This window comes from Mobula hypostoma, chromosome 25 (genome assembly GCF_963921235.1).
Source record: "Mobula hypostoma chromosome 25, sMobHyp1.1, whole genome shotgun sequence".
Classification (NCBI taxonomy): Eukaryota; Metazoa; Chordata; class Chondrichthyes; order Myliobatiformes; family Myliobatidae; genus Mobula; species Mobula hypostoma.
Window position 1 is genome coordinate 44666743 of NC_086121.1, and position 20245 is coordinate 44686987.

Genomic DNA, 20245 nt, shown 5'->3' on the forward strand with positions numbered 1-20245 from the left:
AAACAGAAAAAGGCAATTTCTTCAGTGCACAATATGTCAGTGGCAACAATTCTAACACCAGTCATAAGACTTTTAACAATCCTCCAATGGAAATAATCTACCATTAATTTTTGAAAAAACAAAGAATATTCATGTATAACCTTATATCCAGCCCTTGGTAACAAATGTTACAAAATATTCTAAACAGAGAGTGAAAAAAATGTTGTTTTTTTTCCCTAGAGTTAGAAAGAAAATCATGATGCTGATATTAAATAATTGTATCTGTGATTCAGTAATCTGCTTCATATACAAAAAGAATTACAGAAACTTGACACAGGTGGCATTCCTTTGTGCCGATATTGGCAAAGAAGGAGCAACTGAAACTAATCCCACTTCCTTACTCTTATTACATAGCTTTGTATTTATGCCAGAAGGAGGACTGCTTCAGGTATCTTTTGTAAATATGTGAAAAATTTCAGCCTTACTTTTTTGAGCAGCAAGTTCCTAACACCCGAAAGACTGAATAAAAATATTTTTCACATGCCTTTATTCCTTCTCTTCCACCATTCTGAGGAAAACAAACCTTTCTTATTCACCCTACCAAGGTATCTCAGTTTCGTACAACTTGATTAAATTTCCCCAAAGCGTTTTCTGTACCTCAAAAAAAAAATCCAACCTGGCTACTAGTTTCTCATATCTAAATCTCCATTCCTGGGAACATCCTCCTAAATCTTCTCTGAACCATCCTTTTCAGCCAGCTCATTTTGTACTTATGACTGAGAGGCACAGCTTCAATGCCATTTTTAAGATTGCTGACAACACTACTATTGTTGGCCAAATCAAGGGTGGTGACGAATCAGTAAATAAGAAGGAGACTGAAAATCTGGCAGAATGGTGCCACCACGTGACTTACTCAATGTCAGCAAGACCAAAGAGATGATTATTGACTTTAGGAGGAAAAAACTGAAGGTCCATAAGCCAGCCCTCATTGGGATATCAGAAGTGGAGAGGGTCAGCAACTTTAAATTCCTCGGTGTTATCTTTTCAGAGGATCCGTCCTTAGTCGAGCATGTGAATGCCATTGTGAAGAAAGCACGGCAACGCCTCTACTTTCTTTGAAGTTTGCAGTGATTTGGCATGTCATCTAAAACTTGAACAAACTCCTTTAGATGTGTGGTGTAGAGTATATTTGCTGGTTACATGACGGCCTGGTATGGTATGCCCTTGAACGGAAAATCCTACAAAAAGTAGAGGATACAGCCCAGGCCATCACGGGTAAGCCTCCCGACCAATGAGTGCATCTACATGGAATACTGTTGCAGTAAAGTAGCATCCATTATCAAAGACTCCTACCACCCATACCATGTTCTCTTCTCTCTGCTGCCATCAGGAAGAAGGTACAGAAGTCTCAGGACTCACACCATCAGGTTCCGGAACCGTTATTACCCCTCAGCCATCAGGGTCTTGAACCAAGGATAATTTCACTCACCTCGTCACTGTTCCCACTGAAACAGACTCACTTTCAAGGACTCTTCATCTCATTCTTGATAGTTAGTCCTTATCTACTTTTTTTCTCTTTCTTTTCACATTTGCAGTTTGTTTTTGTTTGTACATCGGTTGTTGTCCACCCCATTGGATGTCTTTCATTAATTCTATTGTGTTCCTTGTATTTATTGTGATTGCCCACAAGAAAAGGTTTATGGTGACATGTATGTACTTTGATAATAAACTTACTTTGAATTTTGAACTTTGCACTCAGTGTATCACAGTGCCTTTCAATCTGTGGGTCATGATGTAGGGTTTCACTGTGAACCTGAAGATCATGCTAACTGCGCCTCAATGCATAGAATCCACAGTGATTCTGGCCACTGAAAGGAGGCTTTTGAAAGCAGCTCAGGTAATCACCTTCTATCTGAGACAACTGGGAGATCCATCTGTAGTGCCATCAGTGCCACAGTTGGACTTGTTTGCTGTCCATCTTTACAATCATGATATCTCTGGGTTCTTCTTCCCAAATGCAGATGATGAGATTAGGTATTAGTGACTTAAAACATTTTACTGACTAGGTTTAGAACTTCTGCAGGAATACCACCTGTTCTCGAAGTTTTGTCATTTTAAGTTGGGATATGGCCTTCTCAACTCCTTATCAGTCAGGCATGGCCACAAGACTGCAACAAACACATCAGTGAAATTGTATCTAGGACACACACATCATGGACAGAATCTTTTCAAAGTTATCTGTGCAGTGGGCAATGACTAACTTTATGTCTTTGATAAGTTTGCCCGAACTTTTTTATTCTGTGAGATGCAGCCTTGGACATTGGAGTGTTGATGCACACTACAGCACAGAGGAAACCATGCAGATCATGCCTGTTAGCAAGTTGTTGTAATTCCTGCACTACTCGCTGTCCACAATCTGTCCATTAGGTCATTGATTTTTTTTGCTGGGCCTCTACCTTCAGACGATTGATCTTCTGTCTTTTCACTGAATAAAGTGAAGCTTCCAATCCATGAATGTCATCGTATTTTTATTTATTTTATTTTATTTGCAAGCATCTGCACTTGGGTTACTCAGCTTGGTACCCCATCTAATACTTCTTCTGACCACGGTCCCAAATACATTTCAGACCTTGTGGCTACAATGGCCCAGAACCTCAGCGTTAGACTACCTCACATCCCAGCTTATCACCTACAGCCCAACGGCCTATGTGAGCCGTTTCACTGCTCTTTAAAGGCTGCTCTGAGGGATTCCCTGACGTATGAGTGTTGGCATAATCATCTACTGTGGGTCCTGCTGGAGCTCATAAGAGTGCCAAAAGAAGACCTGCAGTCACCCGCAGCTCACTTAGTACACCAGCAGAGATTACAAGTGCCAGGTGATTTTATTCCTGCTCTGAATAAAATCTGTTGGCCTGGTCTGCGTCTCAACAGCATCCCACCCATCTCAGTAAATTAATTCATTTGTACCTATTCCTACCTCCCATCACAGCAAAGAGCACTCTTGGTTTCCTGTTGACCTCGTTTGTTTTCGTCTGCTATCTCACACACCAACATCCAGTTAGGCCTCCTTACGATGATCCGTTCCACACTTTGGAAAGGAACTAGGAGACTTTTATCATAGACAGGAGGGGTAAACCTGAATGTATTTCAGTATGTCGGCTTAAAGTGGTCTACCAAGATTTGGAGGATTCCGCTTACATGCCCATTGTCACAACATGGCCATAAGCGTTGTCAACACTCCTCTGGATGAGTCAGAGGTACCTGCTGTTCCTCTACCCATGGAACATAGAACCCAGGCCATATGGCTCATCCAAGCTCTAGACAGGCTGACAATGCCGGTTTTAGTGAATTCTGGGGAGGGGTAATGTAATCAGTGGAAACATACACAATTCACAGCCACCAACATAGAGTTGGGATCTCATTACGAGGCTGGTCTGTGTGACGGCTTATTACGTAAAGTTCTGTTACTGAGTGTCTTGCGTTCAGTGTATGGAGTACAATAAACAAACTGTTACAGCTTTACTTAAACAAACATACAACACCTCACACCGTTTTATTTGCAAAAACCTACAGTACAAGACCAACTGCACAGAGTACAGGACAAATATGTTATGGTCAGAAGGAAAAACAAGGATGGCAAAGTAACAGAACAATGGTTGGTGAAAGAGGTGATGAATTTAGTCAAAAAGAAAAAGGAAAAGTATGTAAAGCTCAGGAAATTAGAATCAAACAGAACCATTGAGGATTATAAAGAAGTCATAAAAGAATTCAAGATGGAAATTAGTAAAGCCAGGAGGAGCCATGAAAGGCAAACAGGAATAAAGTGAATCCCAAGGCATTCTATACATACATCAAGAGCAAGAGCATAACTGGGGAGAGGGTAGGGAAAGGGGGCAACATTTGCTTCGATGCAGAGGATGTGGGTGACGTCCTTAATGAGTACTTTACATCAGTATTTACCAAGGAGAAGGTCATGGAAGATCAGAGCAGAGCGTATTAACATGCAAGGACATTTCAAGGTAAAGGCAGAGGTAGCGTTGGGCCTCTAAGAGCATTAAGGTGGATAAGTCCCCAGGGTCTTATTCAATATACCCCAGTTTACTGAAAAGCAAGAGAAGAGATTGCTGGGGGCTTAACCAATATCTTCATGTGCTCTCTAGCCACAGGAAAGGTCCTTGAGGACTGGTGAATAGCTAATGTTGTTCCAACATTCATGAGGATTATCAAAGATAATCCTGGAAACTGTCAGCTGGTGAGTCTCACATCAGTGGTAGGAAAGTTACTGGAGAGAATTCTTTGGGATAGGATTCATGAGCATTTGCAAAACCATGGCCGAATTAGGGAGAGCCAGCAAAGGTTTGGGCGGGGCAAGTCATGTCTTACTAACTTAATTTTGTTTTGTTTGACAAGGGTGACTGATGAAGGTAGAGAGCTGTGGATGCTGTCTACATGGATTGTAGTAAGGTGTGGGAAGTTCATCCAGCAGATTAAGATACATGGAATCCATTGTGAATTCAGAATTTGGAATCAGAACTGGCTTGGCCATAGAACACAAAGGGTAGTGGTCAAAAGGACTTTTTCTAGCTGGAGGTCGGTGTTTAGTGGTGTTCAGTGTGGATCTGTGCTGGGACCTTTGCTGTTCGTGATGTATATAAATGACCTGAATGAAAAGGTAGATGGGTGGGTTAGTAAGTATTCACATGATATGGAGATTGGTGATGTCGTAGATAGTGTTGAAAACTGACCAAAAATACAATGATATAGATCAGTTGCAGATATGGACGGAAGTTTAACCCAGCCAAATATGAAGTGTTGCACCTTGATAGGTCAAATGTACAGAGACAGTACACTGTTAAGGGCAGGACCCTTAACAGTGGTAATGAGTAGAGGGATCCAAGTTCATAGGTTCATGAAAATGATTACACAAGTTGATGGGGGGCTAAGGTGGCTTATGAAATGTTTCCTTTTATCAGTCGAGGAGTTACGTTGAATGTCAAGAAGTTATGTTGCAATTTTATAAAACTCTGGTTAGGCCACATCTGGAGTACTGCATACAGTTCTGGTTGTCCATTATAGTAAGGATGTCAAGGCTTTGGAGAGAGCGCAGAGGTAGTTTCACAGAATGTTGCCTGGATTAGTGGAGGGCATGTGCTATAAAAAGAGGCTGGACAAACTTGGGTTGTTTTTGCTGAAGCGGCAGAAGCTGGGAGGAGACCTAAAAAAGGATCATAAGATTATTAGAGGCATTGATGGAGCAGACAGACAATGTATTTTTCCAAGGGTTGAAATGTTTATACCAGAGGGCATGCCTTTAAGGTGAGGGGGTAATTTCAAAGGAAATATGAGGGGCAAGTTGTTTTTAAATATACACAGAGTGGTGGGTGCCTGGAATGCACTGCCTCGGGTGGTGGTAGTGGCAAAAACATCAGAGACTTTTAAGAGACATTTAGATAAGCACATCAATGTGACGAAAACTGAAAGATATGGACATTGTGTAATAGGCAGAAGGGATGAATTTAGTTGCCCATTTAATTATTTTAGCAATTAATGTTATAGTTGATGTTTATTTTCATACAAAGAAAAGATTTAAAAAAAGCTACCATGTTTCAACATAAACTGGAACACTGATTCACAAACAGAACAATTTTTAAAGCAGTTATCTAGTGAGAAAGCTTGGCCACACCACTGTTGCATTATTTGAAAAGGAAAGTAAATGAAAAATTTCATCTTAAGATACTGTAATGCCATACCTACAACTAAATGAACTACTAAATCTTCTTAATTTGTTATTGCTATGAATTTAACCACAATTTTGGACTTCCAGGAAGGGGTAAAATGGTTTCAGTGAATATTTCTGGGCTTCAGGTTATTTGCTATCCACTCAATTCATAGACATCATTCGTATTTCAACAGCACTTTGAGTCTAGTGTTAAATTACACTAAGTTCTCTTATTTCTGTTTCTTCTCTCTAAGAAATTTCTGGCAGAGGCTGATAGCACAGATTACCAAGGAAACCATGCCTGAATTTAACTTGCCTCAAGCCTCAGCAGACAAATAAATTACGTTTACTACACTTGCATAGAAGGGCAATCTCATATTTCAGTGTTAGTACTCTGTTGTTTTCTGTGATTTCTATCCTAAACATGGAGACAGTTACAAAAGGAGCTTCCCTGAAAGACACATGACTGATAAACTATAGGTGTCTTAGCGGGATAGCCGTTGAAGCTACTGACATCTCTGCAGGATGATAATTTAGTGAAGTACCACACAAGTTAAAGCACCAACATATTAATTTATTACAATTATTTTGCTAAGTTTTTGGTAGTTAAAATATTTACATTACAGCATGTACACAAAAGCACAAAGGAAAAGGAAAATCAGCACATTAATAAATAAACTATTTAAAACTATCCGACTGGCTTAGTCAGCTCTCTCAGTTTTATTCCATCACTGGAAAATTGCACAAAAATATGGGAAATATTTCATTTTCTCAGTTGATGTTCATTCAAACAAATGCCATAGTGAGGGACTTATTATTCCGTCTGTTTGGAGAAAATCCAGTTGGCAAAAAAAGGCACTTCTGTGCCTCTGGAAACGAGAGCTCAAAGTATCACGATCTTTAATTATCTGCTTTCTGTGTGCACTTTTAATGTTTTCGATCCAAAATACGGCACTATCTCTTAAATGGATGCCTCTGACACCTTAATGCAGCTGATAATGCAGAACTAGCAAAAACAAATCTCACTCACTGTATGGGCAGGAGCATAGATACACCAAGAATCAGGACATTTTGACAAATAATCCAGGTTGATGCTTGTAATCCTTCAACCTTACCACATCTAATATCACTTAATAGAGCATTCTGTTCCTTTCTCCTTCAGGCACTTGACTGTTTCTTTTTAATATTTCTATTCTATTCACCCAGGAACTTCATGAGAAACAAGAATGGTGAAGGTGTTATTAGATTGTAGGAATTACAATTCCTAAATTTTAGATTCAGTATGCAGAAGCATTTTTACTTCTTTCCTACCAAATCTTCTTCCCACTTTCAAATTACAGCATTCCTCAAGCTTAAATTTCTGAAGAAAATGCCAAAGATCCGCTCGATTTTTCCTGTCATTTCTAGTATAAACCACGCAAATCTTGAAACAAGAATTATGTACTGTTTTCTATGCAATAACTTCTCTTTGACATCATGCTGTTAATAACTTGGTTCTAGTTACAGGATTTGATCTCCCAGCCAACACTATTTTATAATCAGAATCTGAATTAGATGTAATATCACTTGCATATGCTGTGAAATTTGTCTCTGCGACAGCAGTACATTGCAATACATAATAATAGAAAAAACATGAATTACAGTATATATACTGTTAAATTCAATAATTGGATCAAAAATAGTTCAATAATTCAATAAATAGTTAAATTCAATAATTAGAACAAAAATAGAAATAAAGTATTAGTGAGATGGTGTTCATGGCTTCAATGTCCATTCAGAAATCAGATGGCAGGGGGGAAGAAGCTGTTCCCAAAATGTTGACTGTGTGTCTTCAGGCTCCTGTATCTCCTCCCTGATGGTAACAATGAGAAGATGGCATGTCCTGGGTGATAGGGGTCCTTAATGATGGATGCCACCTTTTTGAGGCATCACTCCTTAAAGATGTCCTGGATACAAAGGAGGTCTGTGTCCATGATGGAGATGACGGCAGTCTGACCACCCCACCCCCATACCAGACGGTGATTCAGCCAGTTAGAATGCGCTCCACGGTACATCTGTAGAAATCTGTAAGTGCTTCTGGGGACATACCAAATCTCCTCACACTCATAATGAAATATAGCAGCAGTTGTCTCTTTTTTATAGCTGCATCGATATGTTGGACCCTCAGAGATAATGCAACCCAGAAACCTGAAATTGCTCACTCTTTCTACTTCTCATCCCTCTACGAGGACTGGTGTGTGAAGTGCACAATCAGTTCTCTGGTTTCACTGCTAGTGAGTGCAAGGTTCTTGCTGCAATACCACCCAACTAGCTGATATAGCTCGCTGCTGTACACACCTCCGTCACCATCTGAAATTCTGCCAATAATAGTTGCATCATTGGCAAATTTATCAATGGCATTTGAGCTGTGCCTAGCCACACAGTCATGGGGTGTAGAGAGTAGAGCAGTGGGCTCAGCACACATCCTTGAGGTGCACCAGTGTTGACTGTCAGCGAGGTGGAGATGTTGTTTCCAGTCTGCACAGATTGTGATCTATCAGTTAGGAAGTAGAGGATCCAATTAGATTATGAGAACACTCAGTCCTCTTTTATTATCATTTAGAAATGCATACATGCAATAAGAAATGATACAATGTTTCTCCGGAGTGATATCACTGAAAACAGGACAAACCAAAGACTAACACTGACAGAACCGATGACTATAACATATAGTTACAGCAGTGCAAAGCAATACCATAATTTGATGAAGAACAAACCATGGGCATGGTAAATAAAGTCTCAAAAGTTCCCGAGTCAATCGACTCCCGAGTCCCCGACAGCGGCGGCAAAAGGGAGAAACTCCCTGCCATAAACCTCCAGGTACCGTCAACTTGACGATGCCTTGGAAGCAGCCGACCACAGCCGACACTGAGCCCATCCGTCCAAAAACTTCGCGCTTCCGACCAGCCTCTCCAATACAGCCTCCCGAGTGCCATCCTCTGCCGAGTGGCTTCGACCTCGCCCCGGCCACTGAAACACGCAAAGCCAAGGATTCCGGGGCCTTCTGCTCTGGAGATTCCGGCTACCACACAGTAGCAGCGGCAGCGAAGCAGGCATTTCAGAAGTTTTCCCGATGTTCCTGCGTACTCTCACGTTCGTCTTCATCAAATCAGAATTGTGCATGGTCCCCTACTTGACAGATACAGAGATCACCACCGAAATGGCCGCGTGAGCTGCCATCGCACCGCCATCTTCTCCTCCTCCAGTTGCAGAGGAAGGTAGAGAATCCCAGGTTCTGGAGCTTTTCGATCAGAACTATCGGAATGATTGCGTTAGATACTGATCTGTAGTCAATAAATATAGGTATTTGTATAGTCCAGTTGGTCCAATGCCATGTGAAAAGTCAATGAGATCGCAGCCAATGTTGGCCTGTTGTGGTGATAGGCAAATTGCAGCAGGTCCAGGCCCTTGCTGAGACAGGAATTAATTCCAGCCACAAACAACCTCTCAAAGCATTATTACTGTAGATGTGAATGCTACTAGAAGATACACATTCAGGCAGCTCACCCTACTCTTCTTGGGTACTGGTATAACTGTCGCCCTTTTGAAGCAAGTGTGAGCTCCCGACAGTAGTAATGAGAGATTGAAAATGTCATTGAACACACCCGCCAGTTGGTTGGCACTGGTTTTCAGAGTCCTACTAGGTACTCCATTGGGCCTGTCGCCTTGCGAGCGTTCAGCCACTTGAAAGACAGCCTAATGTTGGCCTCCAAGACAGAGTTCACAGGGTCACCAGGTGCTATAGTTTTATTCTCTCTTTCACAGCAGGCATAAAAGGTGTTGAGCTCATCTGGGAGTGAAGCGTCACTGCTATTCATGATGCTAGGTATTGCTTTGTACTAAGTCATGGCCTGCAAACCCTGTCAGAGTTGACATGCACCTGATTCTACCTCCAACTTTATTCGGAATTGTTTCTTTGCCCTCAGCAAGACGTTCCTAGTTTTCTTGTACAGAACTGGGTCACCAGACTTGAATGCCACAGATCGAACCCTCAGCAGACTATGAACCTCCTGCTTCATCCACAGCTTTTGATTTGCGTATGTACTGTATGTTCTCGTAGGCACACACTCATCCACACAGGTTTTAATGAAGACAGTGGCAGCTGTGGCATATTCATTCAGACTCGAAGATGAATCCCTTAATACAGTATAGTGCACCAATTCAAAGCAGTCCTGTAAGTGCTCCTGTGCTTCCCTTGTCCATACCTTCTTGGTCCTCACTACTGGTGCTGCAGTCTTCAGTCTCTACCTATACTCAGACAGTAGAGTACAGCTAGGCCATCAGACTTTCCAAAGTGTGGCCGTGAGATAGCACAGTAAGCACTCTTGCTGGTGGTGTAACAGTGATCCCTGTGTTGGCTCCTCTTCTACTACAAGTCATTTGTTGATCATAATCAGAGACTTTTTCAGGCCGACCTTGTTACATTCCCCCAAAATGATAGGGAAGGCAACAGGATATGCTGTTTCATGCCTGTTTACTACATCGTTCAGTTCAGTTAGAGCTTGTTTGACACTGACCTGAGGTGGACTGAAGCTGCCATAATGTAAGAGCAATGTATACCTAATGGTATTCATTGTTGCCTATTAAATCAAGACCTATGCATACTGCCTAACCTGCTGAGTGTTTCTAGCATTTTCTGATTTATTTCCCAGCTTTTACTTTTTACTGGCAACAAGCCAGCTCAGCTCATTTCCCACTTGAGTTGTGAAGATGGCAGAGTCACAGTTACTGCCACCATGACACTGGATTGTACTATTGCAGTCTACCCATCTGATTCTCTTATTGGGTTTACTGTTACTGAGAAGGGCAGTCTGAGCAGTGCAAACTTTCTCTCCAGATGAAAACATACGTCTACTATTCTGCTCCTGCCCCTGGAATTTGCATTTTAGCCAATCAGCTCAAGCTGCTGAAATCATCCACTCTGACATCACAGACAGCTTTGACATCAAGAGTTATTTAAGGAATCCTCCAAGGTCACCTACAATGTACTCAACTAAAAACCAGAAACCATTCACTATTTCTCATAGGATACTGGAAAAATACTTTGTACAAGCACCAGCTCCAACAAAAGCACTGAAATCACAAACTCTGAAGGGAATGTACAAGGTCAATCTGTTTGCTTCTGCAAGCCATTTGACCAGGTACAATTTATAAATCTAGACTAGAAAGCTTGTACTGCGATCATATTATTTTAAGACCATTAGGCCATAAGTCTTAGGAGCAGAATTAGGCCTTTCAGCCCATTGAGTCTGCTCCAACATTCCATCGTGGCTGATCCTGGATGCCACTCAACCCCATGCACTTGCCTTCTCACCATATCCTTTGATACCCTGACGGCCCTCAATTTTGAGGCTGTGCCCTCTAGTTCTGGATAAGCCCACCACAGGAAACATCCTCTCCACATCCACCCTATCTACTCCTTTCAACATTCAGTAATTTTTGCATTGTTTGCAAGTGGAGAACATGTTGGTCAGTAATAAGATTGAAAGAGTTCAAAAAAATTGGAAGGATGTTGCCGGGACTTAAGGACCTGCGTTACAGGGGAAGGTTACATATATTAAGACTTTATTTGCTGAAGTGTGAGAGAATGGGGTGAGACTTGATAGAGGTATACAACATTATGAGGGTATAGAGTGAGTAAATACAAGCAGGCTTTTTTCACTCATATTGGGTGAGACTAGAACTACAGGTGAAAGGTGAATTATTTAAGGGAACCTGAGGAAAACTTCTTCACAGATGGTGATGCGAGTGTAGAACGAGCTGTCAGTGCAAGTAGTGGATGCAGGTTCAATTTCTATACTTGAGAAATTTGCATAAGTACTTGGAATAGGAGGGATAAGGAGGGCTATTATCCAGATGTGGATTGATGGAAATAAGTGGAAGAACAGTTCAGCAAAGACTAGATGGGTTGAAAGGTCTACTGCTGTGTTGTGGTGCTATATGACACTAACAAACACTGACCTGTACTTGGGGAGAAAGCAAACCCTTCTGCTAACGGCTGTAGCAGAGTTGATCTGAGGCACAAATAAAGCAAAGCGGGGGGGGGGAGGGGTTTGATATTCTGCTAAAACTATATTCTTTACAAGCCCTATGCTCAGTGATCCCCAATAAAAGGAACTGAAATGAACTATTTTGATATTCATTTTGTTGGGGTTTGGGTATTGTTGGCATTTATTGACGTCACTAACTGTCCACATGAGCTGGTGGCAAACAATCTTCTTGAAGGGCACACTGATAATGCTCATAATTATTGTGAGATAAACACCTTTTTAATGCAATGCTCTAGCAATTGCCCCTTCTGGTACATCTCTTCCAGTTATCATCTTCACAGCATCTTTGATTTTATGAAGGTAATACTGTCACCCACAGATGTAGCTCAGAGGAGGTTCATGAAAATCATTCTGGGAATAAAAGGGTTACCATACAAGGACTGATTGATGGCTCTAGGCCTGTATTCCCTCATTCTTCTGAATTCCAGGGGGGTAACCTTATTGAAACTTATCAAATATTGAAAGGCCTCGATAGAGGGGATGTGGAGAGGATGTTACCTATGGTGGGGGAGTCTAAGAAGAGGGCACAGCCTCAGAATACACAGACGTCCATTCAAACAGAGACGAGGTATTTCTTTAGCCAGAGTGGTGGTGAACCTGTGGAATTCATTACCACATGTGGCTGTGGAGGTCAAGTCATTGGGTATATTTAAGGCATAGGGACTGACAAATTCTTGATTAGTCAGGGCATGAAGGGTTATGGGGAGAAGACAGGAGATTGTGGCTGAAAGGATCAGTCATGATGCAGTCTCGATGAGCCAAATGGCCTAATTCTTCTCCTATATCTTATGGTCTTATTGTCTAAATGTTCAGAGTGATTGTTGAAACTATATTTAGTATAATTTCCATAAACATCTTAGGATGAACACAGCTGACCTCCATGCCTGTAAATATTTTTTCAAACCAAAAGCAATCATTTGTGTAACACGCACAAAAAATGCTGGTGAACGCAGCAGGCCAGGCAGCATCTATAGGAAGAGGTACAGTCGATGTTTCAGGCCGAGACCCTTTGTCAGGACTAACTGAAAGAAGAGCTAGTAAGAGATTTGTAAGTGGGGGGCGGGGGAGATCCGAAATGATAGGAGAAAACAGGAGGAGGAGGGATGGAGCTCAGAGCTGGACAGTGGATTGGCAAAAGGGATACGAAGCTGGAGAAGCAAGAGGATCATGGGACGGGAGGCCTAGGAAGAAAGAAAGGGGGTGGGGAACCCAGAGGATGGGCAAGGAGTTATAGTGAAAGGGACAGAGGGAGAAAAAAGAGAAAAAGGGGGAAAGAATAACTAATAATAATAAATAAATACCATCCCTTATTTATTTATTTCAGATTTTATTTTGGATCTCCCCCTCCCCCTTTCAAATCTCTTACTATCTCTTCTTTCAGTTAGTCCTGACGAAGGGTCTCAGCCCGAAACGTCGACTGTACCTCTTCCTATTGATGTTGCCTGGCCTGCTGCGTTCACCAGCATTTTTTGAGTGTGTTGCTTGAATTTCCAGCATCTGCAGATTTCCTCGTGTTTGCAATCATTTGTGTAATTATTTGCAGATTCTACACCAAAATGTAAATCAGATGACAAATATTTCCAAAGGACCAACTTAACATGTGACGACTTTTCCTTCCGAGCTTTTCTTCTGATAGGTCTATTAAAGAGGAATAAAATAATCAGATGCTGTACACACCATCTACTACCCATTTGCAGCCTTGTATCTTCTTCCATTGCCTATTTACCTCTTTTGAAGGCATTTCATTTTTTTTAATAAACAATGTCAACTGACAGAGCATTACTTCCCATCAGTCACATATCATTTTATATTTTAAAATACTTTTTACACCATCAGAATATTTAATACTTTTCTTTATCTGGATCAAATTTTAGTTTTTCTCATGAAGATATTTTCAGAGTTCAAGCTCAAAGTAAATTTATTATCAAAGTACATATAATTACCATATGTAATCCTGAGATTCATTTTCTTGCCTTCAATGTCACTTAAAATGACCTGTGAATAAACTTACTTTTATATTCAATGGATGGTATAAAATAGGTAAGAACTACATCAGCACTGAGCAAATATTTTCATCATGAGCTAATGGGCAGGCTTAAGGGTTTTCAGAAGATGTATTTTCCACATTGCAAATAGGTTTGAATTAGATCCTGAAAACTAAGAACAATGAATTCCAGAAACAATGGAAGTCCAACATCATTACTGAACTGATAAATATTAAATTACCCCTTACCTTTCCTTTCAAGATATGTAGTTAAGTCTAAAACTTCAGGAAAACTGATGTAGGAGTTTAGTTTTTTCTTATGACCAGTTTGCCTGCAAGGTTAAAATTTCATAACTTATTGACAAATTCTGACTCAAGCAAACCAGTTTTTATTTCAAAATAAAATTATGTAAATTCAGAAAAACAAATGTAATAAAGATAAAAGTAAGAGTGAGCTTCTGGTATCATTCCTCTATTTGATTAGATTTTAAGTTAATGACCGATGTAAATATGCAACGGTGCCCTGCTTGGTGTTAGCCTGCTAAGTGAATCCTTAAAACTCTTGGTCTTTTAGTCCCAATCCTAACAGGTCCTTATCTCCTGTACTTTAAAAAGGACATCCACTCAGGACATCTTTACTGCTGCATTAACATCAAAAAATGCTGTAACCATGTATGTCAGGTTAATGTTTCAGCCGTAAAGGGTGAGACAAGATGGCCAAGCAAAGCAAGTAAGGAGCAGTTAAAATAAGATTAAGCATGTTTAAATGTGAAATATGTAGCTAAGGTAAGATTGTGAGCAAGGCCCAGCTGACCAGACTATCTAATATAAAGAACAAATGAAATATTAAGTAAAAATGATGACCAGTTCTTCTACAGACAAACAGAAAGAATGAGGTTACTGAACTTAGTAAAACCAAACCTGGTTTATCCAATGTATAAAGATCAAAGTTCAAAGTAAATTTATTATCAAAGTACATATATATGTCACCATACATAATCCTGAGATTCATTTTCTTGTGGACAAATTCAATAAATCTATAGAATAATAACCATAACAGAATCAATCGTAGCATGCAGAAAAAAAACTGCAAATACAAAAATAAGAAATAACAGTAACAAATAAAAAGCAATAAATATTGAGAATACAAGATGAAGATTCCTTGAAAATGAATCTGTTGGTTGCAGGAACATTTCAATGATGGGGCAAGTGAAGTTGAGTGAAGTTATTACCACTGGCATAGAGACTGATGGTTGAAGGGTCATAACTGTTCCTGAACCTGATGGCATGAATCCCGAGGCTCCTGTATCTTCTTCCAAATGGCAGCAGCAAGAAGGAGAGCATGTCCTGGGTGGTATGTTGGATGTTGCTTTCCTGAGACAATGTTTATTGATTGATTGACTTATTGACATGCAGTGCAGAGTAGGCCCTTCCAGCCACCCCACCCAGCAATTCCACAATTTAATCCTCGCTTAATCATGGGACAATTTACAATGACCAATTAACTTACCAACTGCTACGCCTTTGGAACGTGGGAGGAAACCCAAGCGGTTATGGGGAGAATGTACAAACTCCTTACAGGCAGCAGCAGGAATTGAACCCGGGTCACTAGTATTGTAAAGCGTTGTGCTAACCACTACACTACCATCATGTAGACATGGTCAATGGTTGGGAGGGCTTTACCCTTGATGGACTGGGCCATATCCACTACTTTTTGTAGGATTTTCCATGTAAAGGCATTGGTGTTTCCCTCCCAGAATGTGATGCAGTCAGTCAATATATTCTCACTACACATCTATAGAAGTTTGTCAAAGTTTTAGATGTCATGCCAAATCTCTGCAGGCTCCTAATTAGAGGCACTGGGGTCCTCCGAAAAAATAACACCTAGGAATTTAAAGCTGCAAACCCTCTCCCCACCTCTGATCCTCCAATGAGGACTGCCTCATGGACCTCTGGTTTTCTCCTGAAGCCAATAATCAGCTCCTTGGTTTTGCTGACAATTATGTTGATATGGCACCACCTCAGCCAGATTTTCAGTCTCCCTCATATATGCTGATTCATCACCACCTTTGATTTGGCCTACAACAGCGGTGTCATCAGCAAACTTGAATATGGCATTGGAGCTGCCACACAGTCATAAGAAAAAAAGTGAGAACATGGGACTAAGCACACAGTTCTGTGGTGCACATGGAGATTGTGGGGATCTTCAATAAACTTTCTCCCTCTCACCTTAAATCTACATGCTCTAATATTTACATTTCCACCCTGAGAAAAACAGTGATATCTACCGTCTATATGCCAGTCATTTTATATACTTTTAACAAGCTACCTCTGAGCCTCCAAAGCTCGAAGAAAAACAATCCAAGTTTGCCCAACGTATTATTTTAGCCAATATGTTCCAAATCCTGGTAAAACACTTCTGTGCCCTCTCCAAATCCTCCACATCTTACCTATACTATAGCAACCAGAACTGGACACAATACTCCAAATGTGGCCCTAGTAAAGATTTATACAACTACAATATGACTTAATAATATTCATAATTATTACCCTGACAAATAAAGAATCAGAATCTGAATCAAGTTTAATATCACTGGCACATGTCATGAAATTTGTTCTGCATAGTTCTTACATTCTTATAAGAAATATTAAAATATATTAAATCAGAAGTGCAAAAAGAGAGCAAGCAAAGAAATGAATGGTGATGCAGTGTACATCACTTTACTGTTCATTAACGAATCTGATGCCAGCATGCAAGAAGCCCTTCCTAAAATGTTGAGTGTGTCTTCAGGTTCCTGTACCTCCTCCTTGATGGTAGCAGTGAGAAAAGGGCATGTCTTTGGTGATAGGGGTCCTTAATGTTGGATGCCACTTTTTTGAGGCATCGTTTTTTGATGTTTCCCTTGTCCATACCTTCTTAGTCCTCAGTACTGGTGCTGCAGTCTTCAGTCTTTGCCTAAACTTACAGAATAGAAGTACAGTCAGGTGATCAAACTTTCCAAGTGAGGGCATGGAATAGGACGGTATTCATCAGTGGTGTCATCAGTTGTGATGAGTTTGAGTACAGAGAGGAAATTAAGAACCTGGTGGTATGGTGCAAAGACAATAACCTATCTCTCAACGTCAGCAAGACGAAGGAATTGGTTGTTGACTTCAGAAGGAGTAGCGGACCGCACAACCTCATTTATATCGGTGGTGTGCAAGTGGAACAGGTCAAAAGCTTTAAGTTCCTCAGGGTCAATATCACAAATGACCTGACTTGGTCCAACCAAGCACAGTCCACTGCCAAGAAGGCCCACCAGCGCCTTTACTTCCTGAGAAAACTAAAGAAATTTGGCCTGTCCCGTGAAACCCTCACTAATTTTTATAGCTGCACTGTAGAAAGCATTCTTCTAGGGTGCATCACAACCTGGTATGGAAGTTGTCCTGTCCAAGACCGGAAGAAGCTGCAGAAGATCGTGAACACAGCGCAGCACATCTCACAAACCAGTATTTATTATTTTTGTTATTTCTATCTTTTTGTATTTGCAGCCTGTGGTCTTTTGCACACCAGTTGAATGCCCAAGTTAGTGCAGTCTTTCATTGTTTCTATTATTGTGCATTTATTGGGAATGCCCTCAATAATATAAATCTCAGGGTTGTATTAGGTGATCTTCTTCTTCGGCAGTCCATCGATTTCGATGTTGACTGTTTTTCACGCCTTGCACAGTAATAAGACAGACGGTGTCGTGCCCCCACCATACAGTCTCTCTGGGCTTCCAAATCTGATGCTAAGTGGTACACAGGAGTGTAACAGACTTAGTGGATAAGGAAGCTGCCCCGCAGTGACAACTAACTAGTCTACTGATGCCATCCGATGACCAGCACTCTGGTTCCTCCGCATGCCAGTGGTGGCTGTACCATTGACCCTTTTGGATTTATCTGCTACAGACATCATCAGACGCCCTGCTGCCGGCATCCTCATTGCGTGCAGCCTTTGCCTGAAGAGGCATAACCAACAAAGTAGCAAAGATATGCTTACCTCGTTGACTTAGCTAGCCATGATCCTACTACTAGATCTAGTCTAGTAGTATACTGATGGAACATCACCTTCACGGCCAGGTTAGACCTGCCAGAGGACAAATCTCCGCCGTACTTCGCTGATGTTCGGCCAGTGTCACTAGATTTTGTAGGTGATATACAGTACACGTACTTTGATAATAAATTTACTTAGAACTAAGCAGAGCAGGGGCTATTCACAGAGCCTTGTGGTGCTCCTACGCTGATAGAGCTTGTGGACGAAATGTTGCCAATCCAAACTGACTGGTGTCTACAGGTGAGATAATTGAGGATCCAACTGCTCATGGTCTTGAAACTCATTGATTAGTTTTAAGAGGATGATAGCATTGAATGCCAATCTGTTGTTGATAAAGAGCATTCTGATGTATTCTTCTTTGCTGTCCAGGAGTTGATATATTTCATTACCAATCTCTCAAAGCACTTCATCACAGTGCATAAATGGACGATAATCACTGAGGCAGGTTACCATGTATAATTGACATCGGTATAATTGATGACTGCTTGAAGTAGGTGGGCACCTCAGAATGCCGAAACTTGAGGTTAAGCATACAGGTGAACACTCCAGCCAGTTATTCAGAACAAATCTTTTGGACTACCAGGTACCCAATCTGGCCGGATGCTTTCCATGGGTTCACAATCCTGAAGGATGCTCTCATGTTGGCCTCAGGGACTGAAATCACAACATCATCGGTCTCTGTGGGAGTTCATGAAGTTTCCTCCATGTTTTGACAGTCAAAGTGAGCACAGAAGGCATTGAGCTCATCTGGGAGCGAAGCCTTGTTGTCACCTATGTTGCTTGGTTTCACTTTGTAAGAGGTAATAGCATTCAAACCCTGACACAGCTGTTGAGCTTCCTTCGGTGATACATTTGGTCTGGAATTGCCATTTCACACCAGATGGCTTTCTGAAAAATCGTAGCTAGACCTTTTGGTCACCAGACCTGAATACCACTCTGATCTGGCCCTCAGTAGACTGTGGATCTCATGGTTCATCCATGGCTTCTAATTGGGGAAGACTGAATGATTTTGTGGGGGAACACTCCTCTATCACTGTTTTTATAAAGTCTGTGACAACCGTGGTGTATTCATTCAGATCCTCTGAATGAGTCCTTGAACATGGCCCAGTTCAGTGATTCGAAGTAATCCCGTAGCTGCTCTCCCATGACCACCTCTTTGTTGTCCTTATCTCTGATGTCTTCTCTTCAGCCTCTATCTGTATGCACGTAGCAGAAGAACAGCCAAGTGATCAGATTTCTCAAAATACAGTCTAGGCATTCCTAATTGTAGCATAGCAGTGGTTGAGTATGTTGTGCTGCAGATTATAAGCTGATAATAACTGGGCAAAGATTTCTTCAAACAAGCCTGATTGAAGTCGCCAACTATGATCTAAGGTGCATCACAGTGAACTGTTTCTAGTTTGGTTTTTAGCGCTGGAAATAGTTACATTCCGACACGTCTCATTAGCAGGGCAGAAGCACGGTCGCATTGTTTATTCCAGGGACCAGCTGATTGAGCCGGCCGGTTTAGCGAGCAGAGCAGCGGACACCCCTGCTGAAATCTGGAGGAAAACACACAGAGGATGCAGAGGGGGACCACAAAGGCGAGGAAAGAGGATCGGGTCAAGACAACAGAGACTTATGGAGAAGAGGTGTTCGCTGGGTAATAAAATGGACGAGTTCACGGCGCTAGCCAGGCGTCAGAGAACATTTCGGGGGTACAGTGTTATGTGTTTTACTGGAACGGGGCTGCACGAGGACATACCCGATCAAATCTTTTCCATGGACGGCTTCCAGACCGTTCGGGCTGACTGGAAGTGCATTGAGAGCGGTAAGCGTAAAGGAGTTGGGTGCTTACTGTTCTGGTTAACAACGAGGATGGTGCAATCCAGGTCATATTACGATCGAGGAACGTGTTTATAGACCAGATATTGAACTTTTTTGCTGTTGGACCCCGGCCATATTCCACCGAGATACAACACAGAGCGTCACGGGAGGTTGTTCCTGCCTGTGGCCATTGAACTTTGCAGCTCCTACTGTGGAGGGTCAGACACCCTGAGCCAATAGGCTGGTCCTGGACTTATTTCCATCTGGCATAGTTTGCATTTTGTTGTTTGATTGTTTGCGGTTTTTGTATTGCTATATTTCTGCTCTATTCTTAGTTGGGGCAGCTGTAACAAAACCCAATTTCCCTCGGGATCAATAATGTATATCTATCTATCTATCTGTAACATTCAATATCTCAAGTGCCTGATTAATGTCGGCTTTTCATGGTAGGTAAACTACAGTCAGGATCATGGAGGAGAACTCACTTGATAAGTAGAACGGTCGACGCTTAATTGTTATAAGTTCTAGGCTGAGGAACAAGAGGTTGACAAGACCAGGACCTTTGTGTCCAAGCACTACAGGGTGTTCATCAT

The 20245-nt window shown here is 41.4% G+C and overlaps 1 protein-coding gene across 10 annotated transcripts in view; it reads right to left on the bottom strand.

Annotated features, from left to right (window-relative positions):
• usp48 (ubiquitin specific peptidase 48) overlaps window positions 1-20245 on the bottom strand; it is a 243158-nt gene that overhangs the window by 119946 nt on the left and 102967 nt on the right. For all 10 annotated transcript variants that reach the window (XR_010016075.1, XR_010016074.1, XR_010016076.1 and 7 more), the window contains one exon: window positions 14021-14103. Coding sequence is in view for 5 of the 10 variants with exons in the window: in XM_063033067.1 (XP_062889137.1) it covers window positions 14021-14103 (83 nt within the window). In the remaining 5 variants the exon portion in view is untranslated. The remainder of the gene's footprint in view (window positions 1-14020; window positions 14104-20245) is intronic.